Source organism: Lepidochelys kempii, chromosome 23 (assembly GCF_965140285.1).
Source record: "Lepidochelys kempii isolate rLepKem1 chromosome 23, rLepKem1.hap1, whole genome shotgun sequence".
NCBI lineage: Eukaryota > Metazoa > Chordata > Testudines > Cheloniidae > Lepidochelys > Lepidochelys kempii.
In genome coordinates this window covers 18463677-18481628 of record NC_136402.1, presented here as the reverse complement: position 1 = coordinate 18481628, position 17952 = coordinate 18463677, and the positions used below count along the sequence as shown (strand labels likewise).

Genomic DNA, 17952 nt, shown 5'->3' with positions numbered 1-17952 from the left:
CAGCTATGCAATGCTAAGAACTGGGGCTCCCCAGCTGCCTGTTGCAAAGACCCCGTGAGTAACACAATTGACCCCCACCACTAACGGGGGTCAGGAGCTTTATTTGAAAGTAATGTTGGGTGAATTACAAGGGTGAGAGGTCACCGCTGGGTCCCTCTGTGCAGAGGAAACCCACTGCGGGACGACTTGGGCGGGAGGAGTTTGCACAAGATGCCTGGGCCCCACCCCAGAAAGGTGAGACTGGATCTCTGCAGCTGCTGTGCCAGGGGGCACTGGGATCAGGAGGGCAAAGGCAGTGTCCCACTCGATCCTTGGATGCTGGGCTCAGCATGGGCAGAGGCCCCCGCTCCCAAGGGCTGCTGGTTCACAAGGCGCCGCGGGGTGGCACCTGTGGGTGAAGTGGACCAGGCTGACTGCTTCCTCCTGCGTGCCCCCCGGCTGGCCCCACCAGCATCTCCAGGGGCACTAGTGTGGTGGGACAGGGCTTCTGCTGCTGCCGCCTCATTGTACTGGCTGGTCCAGGCTGTGGGGTCCTTGCTCTGGATCTGATGGGCAGAGAAGGAATGGGGGCTGGGACAGCTGGGCTGCAATTTCCCCCCTTCCTCCCAAGCCTACTTGGGCACCAGCAGCCCTTAAGGGACACATGTCGACTACCCCCTGTAAGGGACCCTCCAAGCCTCAGCCCCCTTGGTTGCCCAGGGACTATCCTCCTAAGCCCTGCCCCCTGGGGTTTTAGCCCTCATCCTCCTATTCATAGCCCCATGGCCCCCTCTGAGTGACCCCAGCCCCCTGAACCTCACCCCCTGGGGCTAGCCCCCAACAGCACATACCTTGGCGACAAAGTGCAGGATCTGCATTTTGGAGGTCTCCTTGGTGGCCCGCAGCCCCCACTGGAACTGAAACTCTGCCAGGTCTGTGTTGGGCATGCGGCTGTACTCCAGATACCTGAGGGGTTGGGGCATGGGGATCAGCGACCATCAAATCTTCACACGCACCCCCACTCTGTCATTGAGCCCACATCCTCCCTCAGGGCTCTCCCCCCACCCCTCATCCCCACTTCCTCCATATGGCCACAGTGACCTGCTCCCAGCATGGCAGAGTGGGTTCAGCACTGGGGTGCAGACATCGGGGTTCTAGCTGGTCCACTACTCCTTTCCTCTCCCTGTGTCTGTTTCCCGCAGTCTGTGGGAGGCGCAGGCTCCACCCCCCATTGCATCTCCAGAGCCCCTGGGGCCAGCCCTCCTCCCCCTCCCCAGAGGGAAAATGGCTTGCTTGATCTCCCCAGCTGCCAGAGAAAGGTAAAGGGCCAGCCCAGGCTGCATGTGTCCCTGACACCTGCAGGCACAGGGAACTGTCCGCCTGCATGGCGGGGCAGCAAGGTCCTCAGCGGCAGGGTATAAACGGCCAGGCTCTGGGCTCCGCTGGCCCAGTGGGATTCAAACTGCCTGCCCCATCGGGCCATCCTAGCACCTCAGACTTCCCAGAGACTGCCTATGGCAGGGTAGTCACCCTGCCATGCTTCAAAGGGCTTAAAACAGCCCTCAGTGAGGGCTGTAGCCAGAGGAAAGCTAGGCTGATTGAGGGAAGTAGCCACAGGTGGGGCCACACCCCAATCAGGCCACAGCTGGCCCTATAAGAGGGCTGTTAGCCAGGAGCTGAGACAGACTCTCTCTAGCTACACAGAGAGAGGAGGACCAGGCTGCCTGGGAAGCTGAAGAGGGTACGTAGGGCAGGGCAATGCTGCGGAACCGCAGAGGGAGCTGGGGAGTTCCAGCCTAGCAGAGCCCCAGGCTGCAGGCCGAGGTAAAGGCCCACGAAGGGTCCTAAGACTGCAGAGGAGCAGCCCAGGCCTAGACAGAGGCAGCTGGTCCGACCCCCCTGGCGATGATAAGTGGTACAGACTGCAGTCTGCCCCAGGGAGCGGGGGTTAGATGATGACTAACAGTAGCCACTGAGGCAAGGGAGGGATAGGGGGTTGCGGGTTCCCCTGGGAGGGGAGACCCAGACTGAGGGGGTACTACCAGGGGGCAGAACCCTAATCTAGAAGGGCACCGGGGTCTGGGAGGGGCACAGGGCCAGCGGCAGGTGAGACACCAAATGGCAGAGGGCATTCTTGACTGAAAAGAGCTAATTCCCTGGACAACCAGCAGGAGGCGCCACAGGGTTCTGTGGCAATGTCACCCCAGGAGTCCTCCTCCCCCCACTGCCTAGCTCTAACCACTTCCCTCCCTGGCAAGCCCAAACTTACTTTTGCTGGACAAATTCCACAGTCACCAACTCCCTGACATTCCCAAAGACCTTGTGTCTCTTTCTGGAAGGGTTGGGGATAGGAATGTGTTAAAGGGGTAGGGCCTCCGGGGGGGCTCACTGGTTGCCCCACTCTGCAAGCCACTCCATTGGCTGTTTGATGCACAGAGGGGGAGGAGCCTACTGGGGATTAATCTCTGGTTTCCCAGACTCCACACCTACCCGGGTTCAACTTGCAGTTTCTTCAACATCTCCCACACATCAGCTGAAAGGGCAGAGAGAGCCTGTCAATCAGAGGCAGGGCCCTCAGGGAAGGGGCGGGGCTCTCAGGGAAGGGGTGGGGCTTACACTCCTTAGCAGCATTGCCCTTCATATAGATGAAGCTGAGGATGACGGTGAGGAGGCCCAGCTTCGCCGTGCGATCGTCCCTGCAACGCACAATGGGGGTGTCACTCACCCAGGGAACTCTGCGGAGGACTGGGGATCTGGACAAGGAGGTAAGGGGTTTAATGGCAGAGCAAAGACCCTGCTCAAACCTTCCAGAGCTGGGGAAAAAAACCCAGCATCCTAGCTCCCAACCTCCCCCACACCCCTCCCCGAGCTGGGGATAGAACCCAGGAGTCCTGCCTCCCAGGTGCCTCCCTTGCTGTAACCACTAGAGCCAGGGATAGCCTACAGATCTCCCAGCAGACCTCCAGCTGGGCATGGAGACTGCAAGGCAGTCTTCTGGCCACTAGGGGGCAGGGGAACAATGCAAGGATGGGGGCATTCAGGGATCAGCCATGGCAGTTTTTAGGGGGTGGGTGGAGTCTAATGACAAGGATTAACCCTTGAGGGCTTGGAAGGCTCCCAAGGGGGGGGGGAATCTGTGACAGTGCCCCCCCAGCCAGCCGGCCTCCTCCCTCCCTTACTGTTTCAGGTTCTCCCCATCCAGGCGTGGCAGGTTGCTGACCAGGATGTAGATGTGATGCTTAGTGTCTATCTCCACCAGTTGCAGCCCAAACACCTGTGCAGGGGAAAGGTTAACTGCACAGAGTCATGGCATGGGGAGTGGATTCTTGTGGTTAGAGTAGGGGGTGTGCAGAGAGCCAGGACTACTGAGTTCTCTCTTTCAGTGGCTATTAGCCAGGCTGGGCAGGGATAGTGTCCCTGGCCTGTTTGCCAGGAGCTGGGAATGGGTGACAAGGGATGGATCACTTGGTGATTCCCTGTTCTGTTCATTCCCTCTGGGGCACCTGGCATTGGCCACTGTCGGAAGACAGGACAGTGGGCTAGATGGACCTTTGGGCTGACCTAGTATGGCCATCCTTCCCAATGTCCAAGAGAGAATATGAGAGAGTGATATCTAGGGGCTAGAGCAAGGCGGGCTAGGAGCCAGGACTCGTGGGTTTTATCCCTGACAAAGAGGTAAGTGAAGTTTAATGGTTAGAACAAGGAGGGCTGGGAACCAGGACGCCTGGGTTCTATTCCTGACATTAGGAGGGGAGGGGCAAGAGGAAAGGGCTGCAACATAAAGTAGCCAAGACCGACCCAGCACACCAAGGCAAACATAACAGTTTTGAACAATGTTTAAAGATCGCTCAGTTGAAAGATGGTCCCTTGTGCAGCAGGGTGCCCCCTACCGCCTGGCACTGAAGGGCAGGGGAGCCCCTGCACCCCACCCCACAGCATAGCATCCCCTAGCGCCTGGCACTGCTTCAGAAGAGCGCCACCTGCTGGAGGGTCCTGCTGGCTCGGTTAATGATCTCACAGTAGACCTCTTTGTAGTCTTTGATGACGTTCTTCAGAATATCTACAAGGGGGAAGAGGGGGAGCCCTGTTACAGCCATTCCAATGGCTCCTAGCACCCCCTGCTGGCAGGACAGGGCCCCTGCAGTGGTAACCCTCTAACCCAGCAGGGCCAGCGGCAGAACTGGAAATAGAACTCGGGGGTCTGGAGCAACTTCTTAGTGACCGTTCCAGTGACATCCACCTCCTCATTAGCTACCTCCTTCTGGGGATCCCATAGCCTGCATTATGGGGATTCAAGTCGGGTCTCTGAAAGTTTCAAACCTTGCTGGTGACTGGGGAATCAGGACTCCTGGGTTCCATCTGCAGCTCTGGGAGGGGAGTGGGGTCTAGTGGTTAGGGCAGGGGTGGCTGTGAATCAGGACTCCTGGGTTCTATCACCAACTCTGAGAAGGGAGCGCAGGGCAGTGACTACAGAACACCTAATCAAAGCATATAGATGTGGCACATGCAGTGTGAAAAGCACCTTGCCTGAATCCTGACTCTGCTGCTTCAGAGACCTGGGTTCAGACTGAGTGGGGAACAGAAGTGGCCTCAGGGAGCCCCTCTGCTAACCTGAAGGGGGCTGTGGAACCCCCACCCCAAACTCCATGACCATCTAGCAGGCCTCTTACCTGCCCGTCTGATGGGGATTTTCTTCTGATCCTTGATCAGCAGGAATTGCACCAATTCACTCACCTGCAGGGGGAAGACAAGCTGTGTTACAAAAAGGGATGGGGCTGCCCTGGGAGAAGAACAGGCTCCCATGTGCCACAGAGGTCCCCCCACCTTCTGATCCACTTGAGCCCCTGAGAATCTCTCCAAGTTCCGCTGCACCTGGCTGGCGGTCTGGGTCTGGGTCAGCGCGTAGTCCTCCTCCATGGCCACGTTGTCTGCCTGGGCAGAGGCAGAAGAGGATCAGAGCAGAACGGGGAGGGTAGGGAAGGGATTTGGGTGCTGGAAACTCTCTTTGCTAGGATGGAGAGCTGGCTAAGGGAATGGGGCAGGGGGCCTTTCCCCTCTAGGGGGTGTCCGCTTCCATCTGGCTCCTGGGTCACGGAGTGGCTGGAGGCGGAGGGGTGAGGAATGGGGCATGGGGGGAGTGGCTGGCTGGGAGAGGGGCACAGCGGAGGGGAGTATCCCCAAGGCAAGCTCCATCCCGGAGAGGGGCCAAGCCCCTGACTGCACCTCATTTGGGCCATCACTCCCAGGCGGACCGTCTGCCCTGTGGGTACGGCAAGGACAGGAGCCCTGGGGGGCTGCTAAGGGGGGCCGGGGTGCAGCCTCTGGCTCCTCCTCCCCACGGCTGCCCGCTGGATCCCAGCTCCCAGGGAAGAGGTAGCCAGGCCCCTGCTCCTGCCTCTGGGCCCTGCTGCCCCATGCCAGGGGGCCTTAAGGTCCTTACTTGCCCCCAAGCACCACCTCAGGGCCCCGCTGTCCCAGCAGAGTCCCTCAGGGGCACCCTGTGACCGTCCTCACGGCCTGGCCCCCTGGGAGCTCCCGCCCAGCCCCCAGCCCCAGGGGCTCCTGGGGCAGCCCTCAGGGGCTCCCTCTTCCCCGGGACACCCCCAATGCCTGGGGTTCCCCCTCATGGGCTCCCCCCAGGGGTTTCCCCAGCCTCCCTCCCCCTCAGGGGCTCCTCCAGCCCTCTTCCCCGGGACACCCCCAATGCCTGGGGTTCCCCCTCATGGGCTCCCCCCAGGGGTTTCCCCAGCCTCCCTCCCCCTCATGGGCTCCCCCAGCCCCCTCAGGGGCTCCCCCAGCCCTCTTCCCCGGGACACCCCCAATGCCTGAGGTTCCCCCTCATGGGCTCCCCCCAGGGGTTTCCCCAGCCTCCCTCCCCCTCATGGGCTCCCCCAGCCCCCTCAGGGGCTCCCCCAGCCCTCTTCCCCGGGACACCCCCAGTGCCTGGGGTTTCCCCGCGCCCCACCCCGCCCCCCTCAGCGCCCCGACCCGATCGAGCGCGCCCCCCTCGCGCCTGCGCCGCCTCGTGCGGCGAACGGCCCCGCCCCGGGCCTCGTGCGGCGAACGGCCGCTCCCCTCCCGGCCCCAGCCCCGCCCCGGGCCTCGTGCGGCGAACGGCCGCTCCCCTCCCGGCCCCAGCCCCGCCCCGGGCCTCGTGCGGCGAACGGCCGCTCCCCTCCCGGCCCCAGCCCCGCCCCGGGCCTCGTGCGACGAACGGCCCCTCCCCTCCCGGCCCCGCCCCCGGCCTCGTGCGGCGAACGGCCCCTCCCCTCCCGGCCCCAGCCCCGCCCCCGGGCCTCGTGCGGCGAACGGCCCCTCTCCTCCCGGCCCCGGCCCCGCCCCCGGGCCTCGTGCGGCGAACGGCCCCTCTCCTCCCGGCCCCGCCCCCGGCCTCGTGCGGCGAACGGCCCCTCTCCTCCCGGCCCCGCCCCCGGCCTCGTGCGGCGAACGGCCGCTCCCCTCCCGGCCCCGCCCCCGGCCTCGTGCGGCGAACGGCCGCTCCCCTCCCGGCCCCGCCCCCGGCCTCGTGCGGCGAACGGCCGCTCCCCTCCCGGCCCCGCCCCCGGCCTCGTGCGGCGAACGGCCCCTCCCCTCCCGGCCCCGCCCCGGGCCTCGTGCGGCGAACGGCCCCTCCCCTCCCGGCCCCGCCCCGGGCCTCGTGCGGCGAACGGCCCCTCCCCTCCCGGCCCCGCCCCCGGCCCGGGCCTCGTGCTGCGAGCACAGTGTGACGGTTGGATTCCAGTCACTGGGGGTGGGGTGGGCGCCCTTCCCCCACGCGTGGGCCATGTCATGGACTCCTAGGCCCGCCCCCTACAGGCCACGCCCACACTTCCCCCTCTCCCCGCCCCCTTACAGGCTACGCCCACCCCTGCCCCTCTCCCCCGCCCCCTGCAGGCCACGCCCACCCCTGCCCCTCTCCCCCGCCCCCTGCAGGCCACGCCCACCCCTGCCCCTCTCCCCCGCCCCCTGCAGGCCACGCCCACACCTGCCCCTCTCCCCCGCCCCCTACAGGCCACACCCACACCTGCCCCTCTCCCCCGCCCCTTGCAGGCCACGCCCACACCTGCCCCTCTCCCCTGCCCCCTACAGGCCACACCCACACCTGCCCCTCTCCCCCGCCCCTTGCAGGCCACGCCCACACCTGCCCCTCTCCCCCGCCCCTTGCAGGCCACGCCCACACCTGCCCCTCTCCCCCGCCCCTTGCAGGCCACGCCCACACCTGCCCCTCTCCCCCGCCCCTTGCAGGCCACGCCCACACCTGCCCCTCTCCCCTGCCCCTTGCAGGCCACGCCCACACCTGCCCCTCTCCCCCGCCCCTTGCAGGCCACGCCCACACCTGCCCCTCTCCCCTGCCCCTTGCAGGCCACGCCCACACCTGCCTCTCTCCCCTGCCCCTTGCAGGCCACGCCCACACCTTCCTCTCTCCCCCGCCCCCTACAGGCCACGCCCACACCTGCCCCTCTCCCCCGCGCCTTGCAGGCCACGCCCACACCTGCCCTCTCCCCCGCCCCTTGCAGGCCACGCCCACACCTGCCCTCTCCTCCGCCCCTTGCAGGCCACGCCCACACCTGCCCCTCTCCTCCGCCCCTTGCAGGCCACGCCCACACCTGCCCCTCTCCCCCGCCCCTTGCAGGCCACGCCCACACCTGCCCCTCTCCCCCGCCCCTTGCAGGCCACGCCCACACCTGCCCCTCTCCCCCGCCCCTTGCAGGCCACGCCCACACCTGCCCCTCTCCCCCGCCCCTTGCAGGCCACGCCCACACCTGCCTCTCTCCCCCGCCCCTTGCAGGCCACGCCCACACCTGCCCCTCTCCCCCGCCCCCTACAGGCCATGCCCACACCTGCCCCTCTCCCCCGCCCCTTGCAGGCCACGCCCACACCTGCCCCTCTCCCCCGCCCCTTGCAGGCCACGCCCACACCTGCCCCTCTCCCCCGCCCCTTGCAGGCCACGCCCACACCTGCCCCTCTCCCCCGCCCCTTGCAGGCCACGCCCACACCTGCCCCTCTCCCCCGCCCCTTGCAGGCCACGCCCACACCTGCCTCTCTCCCCCATGCCCTCAGCCCCATTGCGGTTGCAGGAGTTCCCCAGCCCTCCTGGGTCCTCAGCCCAGGGCCCTGCCCAGCCTCTCCCCACCGCCCAACCCCCACGACAACTTCAGGGGGAAACTGAGGTGACACAAAAGGGGACGGGATGGACCCCAGAGCACAGAACCCAGGAGTCCTGGCTCCCAGCCCCAGGATTCCCCCTGTAACCACCAGACCGCACTCCCCTCCCAGCGCCAGGGAGAGAACGCAGGAGTCCGGGCTCCCAGCCTCTCCTCCCACAGCCGGGCTGATTGACCCTGTCGGCCTTTCCCCTGCAGCCCCACCCGTTGCGTCTGGGCCCGTGGGCCGGTGAAATAAGGAGTGCACTGTGTGAGTGATGGAAGCAAACCAGGTCAGGATCCGCCGAGCTGGGAGCCATTTCACCCTAGACCCACGACGGGCAGCGTTCTCCAGCACCCGGGCGCAGGTGGCACAGGCCTTTGCTACGCCTTCCGTTGGATCCCCTGGCACAGGTAGCTCCTGTGAGGATCACCCCCCCGTGCCATCTTATTCCTGGCATGAGAAGAACCCTCTCAAAACAACCCATTCCCTGTCCTGACCCCAGCAGAGAGCGTTATCAGAAGGCTGACGGGTGATCTGGAAGGGGACCCAGGAGATTGGGAGGAGTGTCTCCAGGTGCCTCAGTTTCCCCACCTGTCCAATGGGTTGAAATAACCTTTGGCTATTTAGGTGGTCAGGTTTGGGACTGTCTCTAAGTGTGTGTATGTACAGTACCTTGTATGATCAGGCGCTGCTTTCGGCTGGGGTCTGTGCAGCACCGGGCACAGGGAGGGCACTCATCTCAGTAAGCACCTGGCACAAGGGGCACCCATTGGTGATGGGCATCTGTGCAGCACCTGGCACAACGGGGGGGCCCTGCTCTCGGTCAGGGTCTCTGCAGTGCCTGGTACAATGGGAGCCTCATTTCAGCTGGAGTTTGTGCCATGGAAATTCAAAACATTTGGTCACCAGGCCCCTGGGACTAAAACCTGGCTATTTTCAGCCTGCACAGCTCTGGTTTGGGGTGAGTTCCAAACCCACCGCTCGGATAAATAACCAAGACACCAGGACAGGCATCACATTTTCCCTGTCAATGACTAATTTCTTTCACGGCTCCGGGTTGTTCCTTCCAGCCTCCTTCAGCTTCTTTCCAATTCCCCCTTTTTTGTGGCTCCAGAATCCTTCGTTTTGTCATTTTGACTTTTTCAAAAAGAAAGAAGCAGCCTTTTCACTGAACCTTGGCCCTCTCGTCTTTGGCAGAGGTTGATGTAAACAGCCGCGCCGGGCCAAGAAAGGATCTGGCTCTGTATTTGTTTATTTCCTTGCTTAGCTTCCACCACCTCGAGGGATCGGCACAGCTCTGGCGGGGATCTCAACGCTGCAAGGAGCCACGGAGGTCTTCGAATCTGACCTGGGAGACGCGGGCTGGGGAATGTCCAGCATTTATCCTGGGATCGCACCCACTGCTTCTGCTGGATCTTCCACACCCAGTCCTGATTTAAAGACATCAAGAGAGGGGCAATCCACCCTGTCCTTAGGTGAGTTGTTCCAGTGATTAACAGCCCTCCCTGGTAAAAATCCGGGCCTTCCCGCTAGTTTGTTTCTTCCTCCGTAGAGGGATTTGTTTGTGTGGGTCCTACAAAAAGTAATGCCCCTGGCTTTAGATCGTTTTAAAAAGACGTTGTTATGGTAGAAATGCCCCCACCTGAGCTCGGGGCCCCTGTTACGCCAGGCACAGTGCTGCACAGATACCCCCAGACTGAGATTGGGACCCCATCGCACTGGACACTGCACAGACCCCGCCCCTGCTGAGATTGGGGCCCCTGGCACAGACACCTCTTGCTGAGATTGGGACCCCATCACGCTGTCCCAAAGAGCTTACGATCCAGACAGCACCCAATTCCCAGTTCTGCCACAGAAGCCCCGTGCCCCGTGACCTACGGACACCCATCTGTCCAGGGGCTGGTTACTCCAAAGAGAGCAGCTGTGGGATGCTCTGGAGAAACGGATAGCCCTTCACCTCCAGCTTGCTCCTGTCCCAATCCAGACCCCCGAGGAAGGGGGCAGGATTGGGAGCTGGCTATGGGAGTGGGGTCTAGTGGTTAGAGCAGGGTGATAGAAGCCAGGGCTCCTGGGTTCTCTCCCCAGCTCTGGAAGGGGAGTAGGGTCTAGTGGTTACAGCAGGAGGAAGCTGGGGGGCCAGTCTCCTGGCTTCTCTCCCTGGCTCCACCAGTGACCCAGAGAGTGGAAGGGCCAGAGCCAGGAACAGAACCCATGTGTCCTGGCTTCCACTCTAGCCCCGCCAGCCACTAGATCCCAGTGCCTCCTTTGGGCTGGGTGATTAGCATGGTTAGCTCTATGGAGTACCGACCTAGCCAGAGCTCCCAGCGGAGAGAAATGCTGCATGGCTTCCCTCCCTCTCCATTGCAGCCAAACCCAGAATCTCCCTGCGGCCAGCCTGGCTTGCGTTAATAACAGCGCCCGGAGTTTTCTCCACACCTGAGCCCCTTTATGTCTTTTGGAAATCAGCGTTACAAGAATGACCCTGGCAATTCTGACTCATGAACTCGAAGGGTCTCCAACAGCCGGTCCCCTGTCCTGGGGCTGGATAGGAGCCGGCGCCCCTTAGAGGGGAAAGGCCCCATTCCCCACCTCCCTGAGCCAGCCAGTTCCCACCCTAGGGCTTGACGGGGGTGTCCCCTAGAGAGGAAGGACTTTCCCCTAGTCATCCAACCTCCCTCCCCATTGTGGAGGGCAGTCGTCTGCCCTGTGCCTTACAGGGGGGCAGACTGGATGATCCCAGCTGTCCTGTCTGGCCCCATGGGAAGAGACGCCCTGATGGATCACGGGGATGTAACTGGTGTGAAATCCCGCTCGATAAAATCTCCGTGGCTCCTACAAGGAAACCCATCGCACCTGCAACCCTTGAGCCAGGCTGATTCCTGGCCGTGGAGTTCAGCCCAGCCAGGTACGCAGAGCCGGCTCCTTTTTTGCTGGCCTCCCGTTCTTCAGCTCCCGGGCTCTGGCTCCTGTTGACCCTTGCACGGGCTTCCTTGCCTTTTTTCCTTTTTAACCCAGGGCACGGACTCGCCTGAACATTTTGTTTTCATTTCATCTTACAGAGGGGAGAGCGAAGGCCTGGCCTCCCTCCAGCCTCCGAGGGGCGGACAATCACAGCTTGTGTCCGCATGAATGCTGCATTGAGAGGTGCGGGGGGGAGAAAAACCCGTGAAGCTTTAAAAAGTGCGTCCAAAAAAGAGATCTCGGAGGTTGGTTCTTCTTGGTGGAGCTGCGGGGACGCATCATGCCAATGCTGAGACAGCTGCTGCTCCTTCCCTTTGCTCTCCTAATGTGCCTGGAACCTCTACCCAACACTGGGCACCCCCGTACTCCAGAGGTGAGGCCATTTATTTTTCCCCCCCTTGCTAAGTTTTGGGGTCTAGTGGCTACAGCAGAGGATGTGATACCCAGGAGCCCTGACCTTGTTGTCATCTCCAAATCACAATTGAACCTCACGTTCTCTGCTCTAACCACTAGAACCCACTTCCCTCCCAGATCCAGGGTTAGAACCTGGGAGTGCTGACACCCAGCATCCCTGCTCTAACCCACTACACCCCACAGCCCTCCCAGTGCCGGGGAGAGAACCCAGGAGTCCTGGCTCCCAGCCCCCCTGCTCTAACCCACTAGACCCCACTGCCCTTCCAGAGCCGGGGAGAGAACCCAGGTGTTCTGATTCCAGTCTAGTCATCTAACCATTCTGATCCCATCTCCTGCCCCTAGTCAAAACTCTTCTTGTTGCAGCACCTGTGGTTAAAGTCTGCATCAGTTGGGCTGGGTCACCTGGGGGTCACTTGTCTCTAGATCAGGGGTGGCCAACCTGAGCCTGAGAAGGAGCTAGAATTTACCGATGTACATTGCCAAAGAGCCACAGGAATACGTCAAAAGAAGAGGAGGACTTGTGGCACTTTAGAGACCAACACATTTATTTGAGCGTGAGCTTCCGTGAGCTACAGCTCGATGAACGCATCCGATGAAGTGAGCTGTAGCTCACGGAAGCTGATGCTCAAATAAATGTGTTGGTCTCTAAGGTGCCACCAGTCCTCCTGTTCTTTTTGCGAATACAGACCAACACGGCTGCTCCTCTGAAACCAGTAATATGTCAGCAGCCCCCCCATCAGCTCCCCCACCCCGTTCCCAGCACCTCCCACCCACCGGCAGCCCTGCCGATCAGCATCTCCCCCTCCCTCCCTGCACCTCCTGATCAGCTGTTTCGTGGGGTGCAGGAGGCTCTGGGGAGGAGGGGGAAGGAGTGAGGGATTGCGGCTCGGGGGAGGGGGCAGGAAGGGGTGGAGTGGGGGCAGGGCCTGTGGCAGAGCCAGGGGTTGAGCAGTGAGCCCTCCCCCCGGCACATTGGAAAGTTGGTGCCCATAGCTCCAGCCCCAGAGTCGGTGCCTAGACAAGGAGCCGCATATTAACTTCTGAAGAGCCGCACGTGGCCCCGGAGACACAGGTTGGCCACCCCTGCTCTAGATTGTAAGGCAGATGCTGGATCTTTGTGGTCTGTTTATCCAGCACCAAGCGCAGCATAAGACTGATCCTGATTGAGCCCTTCTGGTGCTACAGTAATATGGGTGTGCATTGCTGAAGATGGGCGGAGGAGAGAAAAGAGCCAATACAAATTAAAACCACAGCTTTCTGCCAATGGAAAGAGAAGCGGGTGTGTAGCTGGGGTCTGGCCCCATTGATTGTAATGGAGGTATGGCCGATGACTTATGAGGAGAGGCTGAGGGAACTGGGGTTATTTAGTCTGCAGAAGAGAAGAGTGAGGGGAGATTTGATAGCAGCCTTCAACTCCCTGAAGGGGGATTCGAAAGAGGATGGAGCTCGGCTGTTCTCAGTGGTAGCAGATGACAGAACAAGGAGCAATGGTCTCAAGTTGCAGTGTGGGAGGTCTGGGTTGGATAGTAGGAAACACTATTTCACTAGGAGGGTGGTGAAGCCCTGGAATGGGTTACCTAGGGAGGTGGGGGGATCTCCATCCTTAGAGGTTTTTAAGGCCTGGCTTGACAAAGTCCTGGCTGGGATGATTTAGTTGGGGTTGGTCTTGCTTTGAGCAGGGGGTTGGACTAGATGACCTCCTGAGGTCTCTTCAAACCCTGATCTTTTATGATTCTATGACCCCAGCTGGGGATCTCGCCCCATTGATTCCATGGAGCTATGGCTGATGGACACCGGCTGGGGGTCTGGTCCTATTGACTCTAATGGAGCTATGGCCAATTGACCCCAGCTGGGGTCTGGCCCCATTGATTCCATGGAGATGGACCCCAGGTGGGGTCTGGGGCAGAGGCGCTGGGTCTCCGGTGTAGCTAAGCAGGGCTCCCCCTGGAACACAGCCACTCCTCAGCGTGCTTCGTTGGGTGAGCCCCAGACTCATGCAGCTGCTGTCTCAGACCCAGAGCCCAGAGCCAGTGCAGCCAGGAATCTCCCATTTTGCACCAACGGAGGGAATTCCGTCGGGGGCTGGGGGGATTTTGCTCGGAAAAAGGAGCGAGATCAGGCAGGTGTCATAGCGGAAGGGCCTGCTTCCGGAGTCCTGGGGCGGCGGGAGAATGTCAGCTTCGATTTCAATAGAAAGAATGAAGTTTTAGTTCTTGTGCGTTAGAGCGGGGCACCGGGGGGGTGTCTGGGAGCCAGGACACCTGGCTTCTCTCCCCAACTCTGGAATGAGGCCCTCCAGGCACACCCCCTTTCAGCCATGGGCAGGGCAAGGCTCTCTGGAGTCACCTTCCTACACGTCCCTGTTTCTGTGCCCAGCTCACCATGGCCAGTTTCTCCATCCGCTCCACCATTGTGTCCCGCTATGCCTCCACCCGTGTTCGGACTGACCTGAGCAACCCCCACGCCGAGCCCAAGGAAGCCATCTTCGACCTAGACCTGCCCGGCTCGGCCTTCATCTCCAACTTCACCATGTGAGACTGGGACGGGTCCCAGCCATGCAAAGCCTGCGGCCACACCCCCACACCTTGGGGATGGCAGGGGAAGGGGGTTGGAAACGCATTTCCGTGGGATCCAGGGATGGAGGGGGACTGGAAGGGACAGAGCAGTGGAGGAGAGTGCAAGTGAGATAGATTAGATAGGGGGTGTGTGGGGATGGGTGGCTGAAGGGATGGATGGAGGGGTGGTAATGAGGAGGAAGGGAGGGATGGGTATGGGTGGTTGGAGGGTGGGGATGGGGATGGATGGAGGAGTATGTGGGGAAGGATGGAAGGTATGGGAATGGAGAGATGGTTGAAGGGGTGGGGATGGGGATGGAGGGAGGCATGGAGGAGTGGGTATGGGTGGTTGGAGGGTGGGGATGGGGATGGGGATGGATGGAGGAGTATCTGGGGAAGGATGGAAGGTATGGGAATGGAGAGATGGTTGGAGGGATGGGATGGGGATGGAGGGTCCCCAAAACCAGGTCTGATCAAGGAGACCCATCCCCACTGTCTGTCGCTATCAGGCAGATTTAAGGCCATGTCCCATAATCCCCCTCTCTTCCATCGTAGAGCCATCAACAATAAACTCTATGTGGCTGAGGTGAAAGAGAAGCATCAAGCCAAGAAGATGTACGACGAGGCCCGGAGACAGGGCCAGACAGCGGCTCATGTTGGCACTAGGTGAGACCCTGGCTAGAGGTGGCTAGAGCGGGGCACTGGGAGCCAGGACTCCTGGGTTCTCTCCCCGGCTCTGAGTGAGGTCTAGTGGGTTAGAGGAGTGAGGGCTGGGAGCCAGGACTCCTGGGTTCAATCCCTGGCTTTGCCCCCTGCCCCCAGAGACCGGGAGACAGAGAAGTTCCGGGTCTCCGCCAGCGTGGCGGCCGGCAGCCAGGTGTCCTTCGAGCTGAGCTACGAGGAGCTGCTGCAGCGGCATCTGGGCAAGTACCAGCACGCCGTGAGTGTGCGTCCCCAGCAGGTGGTGGGGAACCTCACCGTGGAGGTGAGCATCTCGGAGCGCACCGGCATCGACTACGTCCACGTGCTGCCCCTCCGCACCAGCCGCCTGCTCACCAACACCTTGCGAGGTACACACGGTTCACACCTCTGTGAGCGGTCGGCTCAGGCTCTCTGCACACTCAGGCAGGCATGGGTGCATCTGTCACATTTTTAATCTTTTCCTTCAACCCCGTAACCTAGAAACTTACTCTTCTTCTTTTTTTTTTTTTTTCCACCTGGTAGCCGGGATTCTGCTGCAGTTCAGTGGCCAAGAGCCCTGGCGCGTTTGTGACTGTTCCCCGGTTACTCAGGATACAAGTCACCTTGTTGCCATCTGCCTCTAGCAACAGGGAATCTTTCTGGTGGTAGCCACTCCTGCACTCCCATCTGGGCTGGGCCAGCCCTAACTTTGCCTGGCAGCTTAACAATAGTGCACCCACTCCCTGAGCTCTCCTGCGTTATCTCGCTCCTGAAATCCCCAATTCTCAGCCCCCTAGGTGGAGCGTGCTCCAGTTTACTAGCTTTCCCCCACCCCCCATGTAACGCAGGCCACATGTGGGCACTTCTTGAAAAAGGTTCATTAAAGTAAGACTCAAGAGTGAACTAGAACCAGTGATGGAAATAAGTGGGGACCAAACTAGATCCTGAAACCCCAACCTGGGTCTAGACTTATGGATCGCTCCCCCTCCTAGCTAACCAAGTGGGATTTCCCCCCAGGTCAGTTGGAGCGTTTCTCGCCGCCCTCCGCGGCGTGGGGCACTGCTCAATGGCTGGTTCGAACTAGAGGAAACGGAAGATTCTCTGTAATCTGAAGTCTTGACATCAAAATTTGAGGGCACCAGTAACTCAGCCAGGGGTTCTGGCTTCTTGCTGGCGTGGGTGGGGGAGGCCCTGAGCCTGCGATGTGCAGGAGATCAGGCTGGTGACTCTGATGGTCCCTGATAGGCGATGTGGGGGATTTTGCCAGGAGTTTGCCAGGGATAATTTTGGGAGGGAGCAAGGCAGCTCAACTGGCTGATGAGTAACGCCCTCTGCTGATACATTTCTCCTCCAAGCCCAGCCAACCTGCTTTCAGTAGGAACATGTTGGCCCTTAACTGTCACCCGTTCGAATGTCTCGCAACGGTTCCGAGGCCTGACGAGTTACGAGCTTTCTGTAGACACCTCCCGTGAAATACCCTGCCCGATCTAGAGTCGCAGATCTCGAGGCCAGCTGGGCTTGTTGTGACCATCTCGTCTGACCTCCTTTGTAACACGCCAGAGAGCTGCCCCAAATCACACCTAGAGCAGGGCTTACAAAAAAGAGATCCTGTCTTGATGGAAAAGTCGCCCGTGCTGGGGAATCCAGCACACCCTTGGGAACCCAATCCCATGGTTATTGACTCTCACTGTTAAAACTGAGACCTGATTTCCTCTCTGAATTTCTCGCTTCAACGTCCAGCTGTTGGATTGGGTTAGGCCGCCCTGTGCTGGATCGAAGAGCCTGTTGTTAAATATTTGTGCCCCGTGTAGGGACTTCTAGCAGGGATTAGGGCACCCCTTTGCCTTCTCTTTGTGACGCGAACTAGATTGAGCTCTGGGAGTCTCTTGCTCTCAGGCTGGTTCCCTATCCCTTGTATCATTCCCGTGGCCCTCCTCTGATCCCTCCCCAATTTATCATCCTCCCGCTTGAAGTGTGGGCAGCAGGATTGGACACAGCAGTCCAGCCGCAGCGGTTGCACCGGGGCCAAATCCAGAGGGGAAAGCTCCTGCTCAAGAATCCCCGGTTTATAGAGTGTTAGCTCTTTGGGCCCCCGCGCCGCACTGGGAATTCCTGTTCCGTTGATTCTCCCCCACGACCCCCAAGTCTTTTTTAGGTTGCTGCTTACCAGGAGAGAGGCACCCAGCCTGTAAGGCGGGCCAGCACGCCTTGTTCCCAGAGGGACGCGTTTCCACGGAGCCACGCTGTTCGCCTGCGCCCAGCGGCCACCCAGCTTGCTCTGTATCCATGACCTGGCCCTTCCCTATGTCCCACCCCCTCCAGTCTTGGCATTTCACCAGTGAGGATTTTTTGTTTCCTTCCAGGACATTGAGGGAGATGGGCTGGGGGTGGTGGAATGAGTTGGTCGGGTCTTTGGGGAGAACTCTCAGGGCAGGGGCCCATGTGCCACGGGGTCCCCGTCTCCCAGCCTCCGTCCAGCCCTGATGACCACGGCTTCTCCGCAGGGGACGCCGATGTGCCGCCATCCACCCGGGTGGAGAAGGGGAGCCACTGCGCCTGGGTTGTCTTCACCCCCACCCCGCAGGAACAGGTGGCTTTCTCCAGCTCAGGCATCCTGGGGGACTTCGTGGTGCAGTACGATGTGGCCATGCCAGATGTGGCTGGGGACGTGCAGGTGAGGGGTGGCTGGAGCTGAGACCTCATGGCTGGGGGGGGAATGAGGGCCATGGAGTAGAGAACAGGGAACAGCCCACAGCGGAAGGGGGCAGATAGACACGTCTGGGGTGGAGGGAGGGGTATGGGGGGGAGGGATAGATGGGACGTGTGGGATGGAGGCAGGGATGGAGCATGGGGGGGATGGATGGACAGGGTGTGAGGGAGGAGGGATGGGGTGTGTAGAAGGAGGCTGGGAGGGGACAGTGTGTGCGGGGAATGGTGGGCTGTGGGCGGGAGGGAAGGAGTGTGTATGGGGAAGCAGGGAGGGGATGGTGTGGGGGGATGGATGAGGCATTGGGGGTGAAGGGGGGGCGAGGGATGGAGGGCTGTGGGCGGGAGAGAAGGGGTATGTATGGGGAGTCAGGGAGGGAACAGTGTGCATGGTGAGGGATGGATGCCCAGGCAGAAGGGTGCACACAGGCACCCGCTGCCTGTCCCATGGGTTCCTCTCGCTGCCACACCTGTGCCCTGGGCAGCCGCAGCCTCAGCCCTTCGGCCC

General features: G+C 61.0%; 2 protein-coding genes across 5 annotated transcripts in view; one reads left to right on the top strand and one right to left on the bottom strand.

Moving 5' to 3' along the window:
- Positions 1–17952, top strand: part of ITIH6 (inter-alpha-trypsin inhibitor heavy chain family member 6) — a 28775-nt gene that overhangs the window by 259 nt on the left and 10564 nt on the right. The window contains exons 2-8 of one of the 2 annotated variants that reach the window (XM_073321521.2): positions 2625–2744; positions 9395–9602; positions 11187–11461; positions 13879–14033; positions 14613–14723; positions 14880–15127; positions 17243–17412. In XM_073321521.2, the coding sequence (XP_073177622.2) occupies positions 11369–11461; positions 13879–14033; positions 14613–14723; positions 14880–15127; positions 17243–17412 (777 nt within the window). In that variant the 5' untranslated portion in view covers positions 2625–2744; positions 9395–9602; positions 11187–11368. Of the gene's footprint in view, positions 1–2624; positions 2745–8462; positions 8538–9394; positions 9603–11186; positions 11462–13878; positions 14034–14612; positions 14724–14879; positions 15128–17242; positions 17413–17952 lie in introns of those variants that run through there. The other variant, XM_073321520.2, reaches the window with a different exon arrangement.
- On the bottom strand, positions 86–5596 carry LOC140901997 (non-structural maintenance of chromosomes element 3 homolog). Of its 3 annotated transcripts, none has more exons than XM_073321555.1 (9): positions 4804–5596; positions 4650–4713; positions 3960–4039; positions 3159–3253; positions 2596–2675; positions 2470–2512; positions 2249–2311; positions 831–945; positions 86–545 (listed from the first exon to the last, which is right to left on the bottom strand). In XM_073321555.1, the coding sequence occupies exons 1-9, from the start codon at positions 4894–4896 to the stop codon at positions 279–281; spliced, it is 900 nt and encodes a 299-aa protein (XP_073177656.1). In that variant the 5' UTR covers positions 4897–5596; the 3' UTR covers positions 86–278. The 3 variants fall into 3 exon arrangements, with proteins under 3 accessions (XP_073177656.1, XP_073177653.1, XP_073177655.1); XM_073321552.1 differs by lacking the exon at positions 2249–2311 and having other exon boundaries at positions 2596–2732; positions 4804–4911; positions 5420–5596; XM_073321554.1 differs by lacking the exon at positions 2249–2311.

Excerpts from the sequence above, each read along its gene's own strand:
- LOC140901997 (XM_073321555.1), bottom strand. The coding sequence starts at position 4,896 with ATGGAGGAGGACTACGCGCTGACCCAGACCCAGACCGCCAGCCAGGTG. Across the intron at positions 4,714-4,803 it reads GGGCTCAAGTGGATCAGAAG|GTGAGTGAATTGGTGCAATT; the intron begins GTGGGGGGACCT and ends TTCCCCCTGCAG. Across the intron at positions 2,513-2,595 it reads GGGCAATGCTGCTAAGGAGT|CTGATGTGTGGGAGATGTTG; the intron begins GTAAGCCCCACC and ends CTGCCCTTTCAG.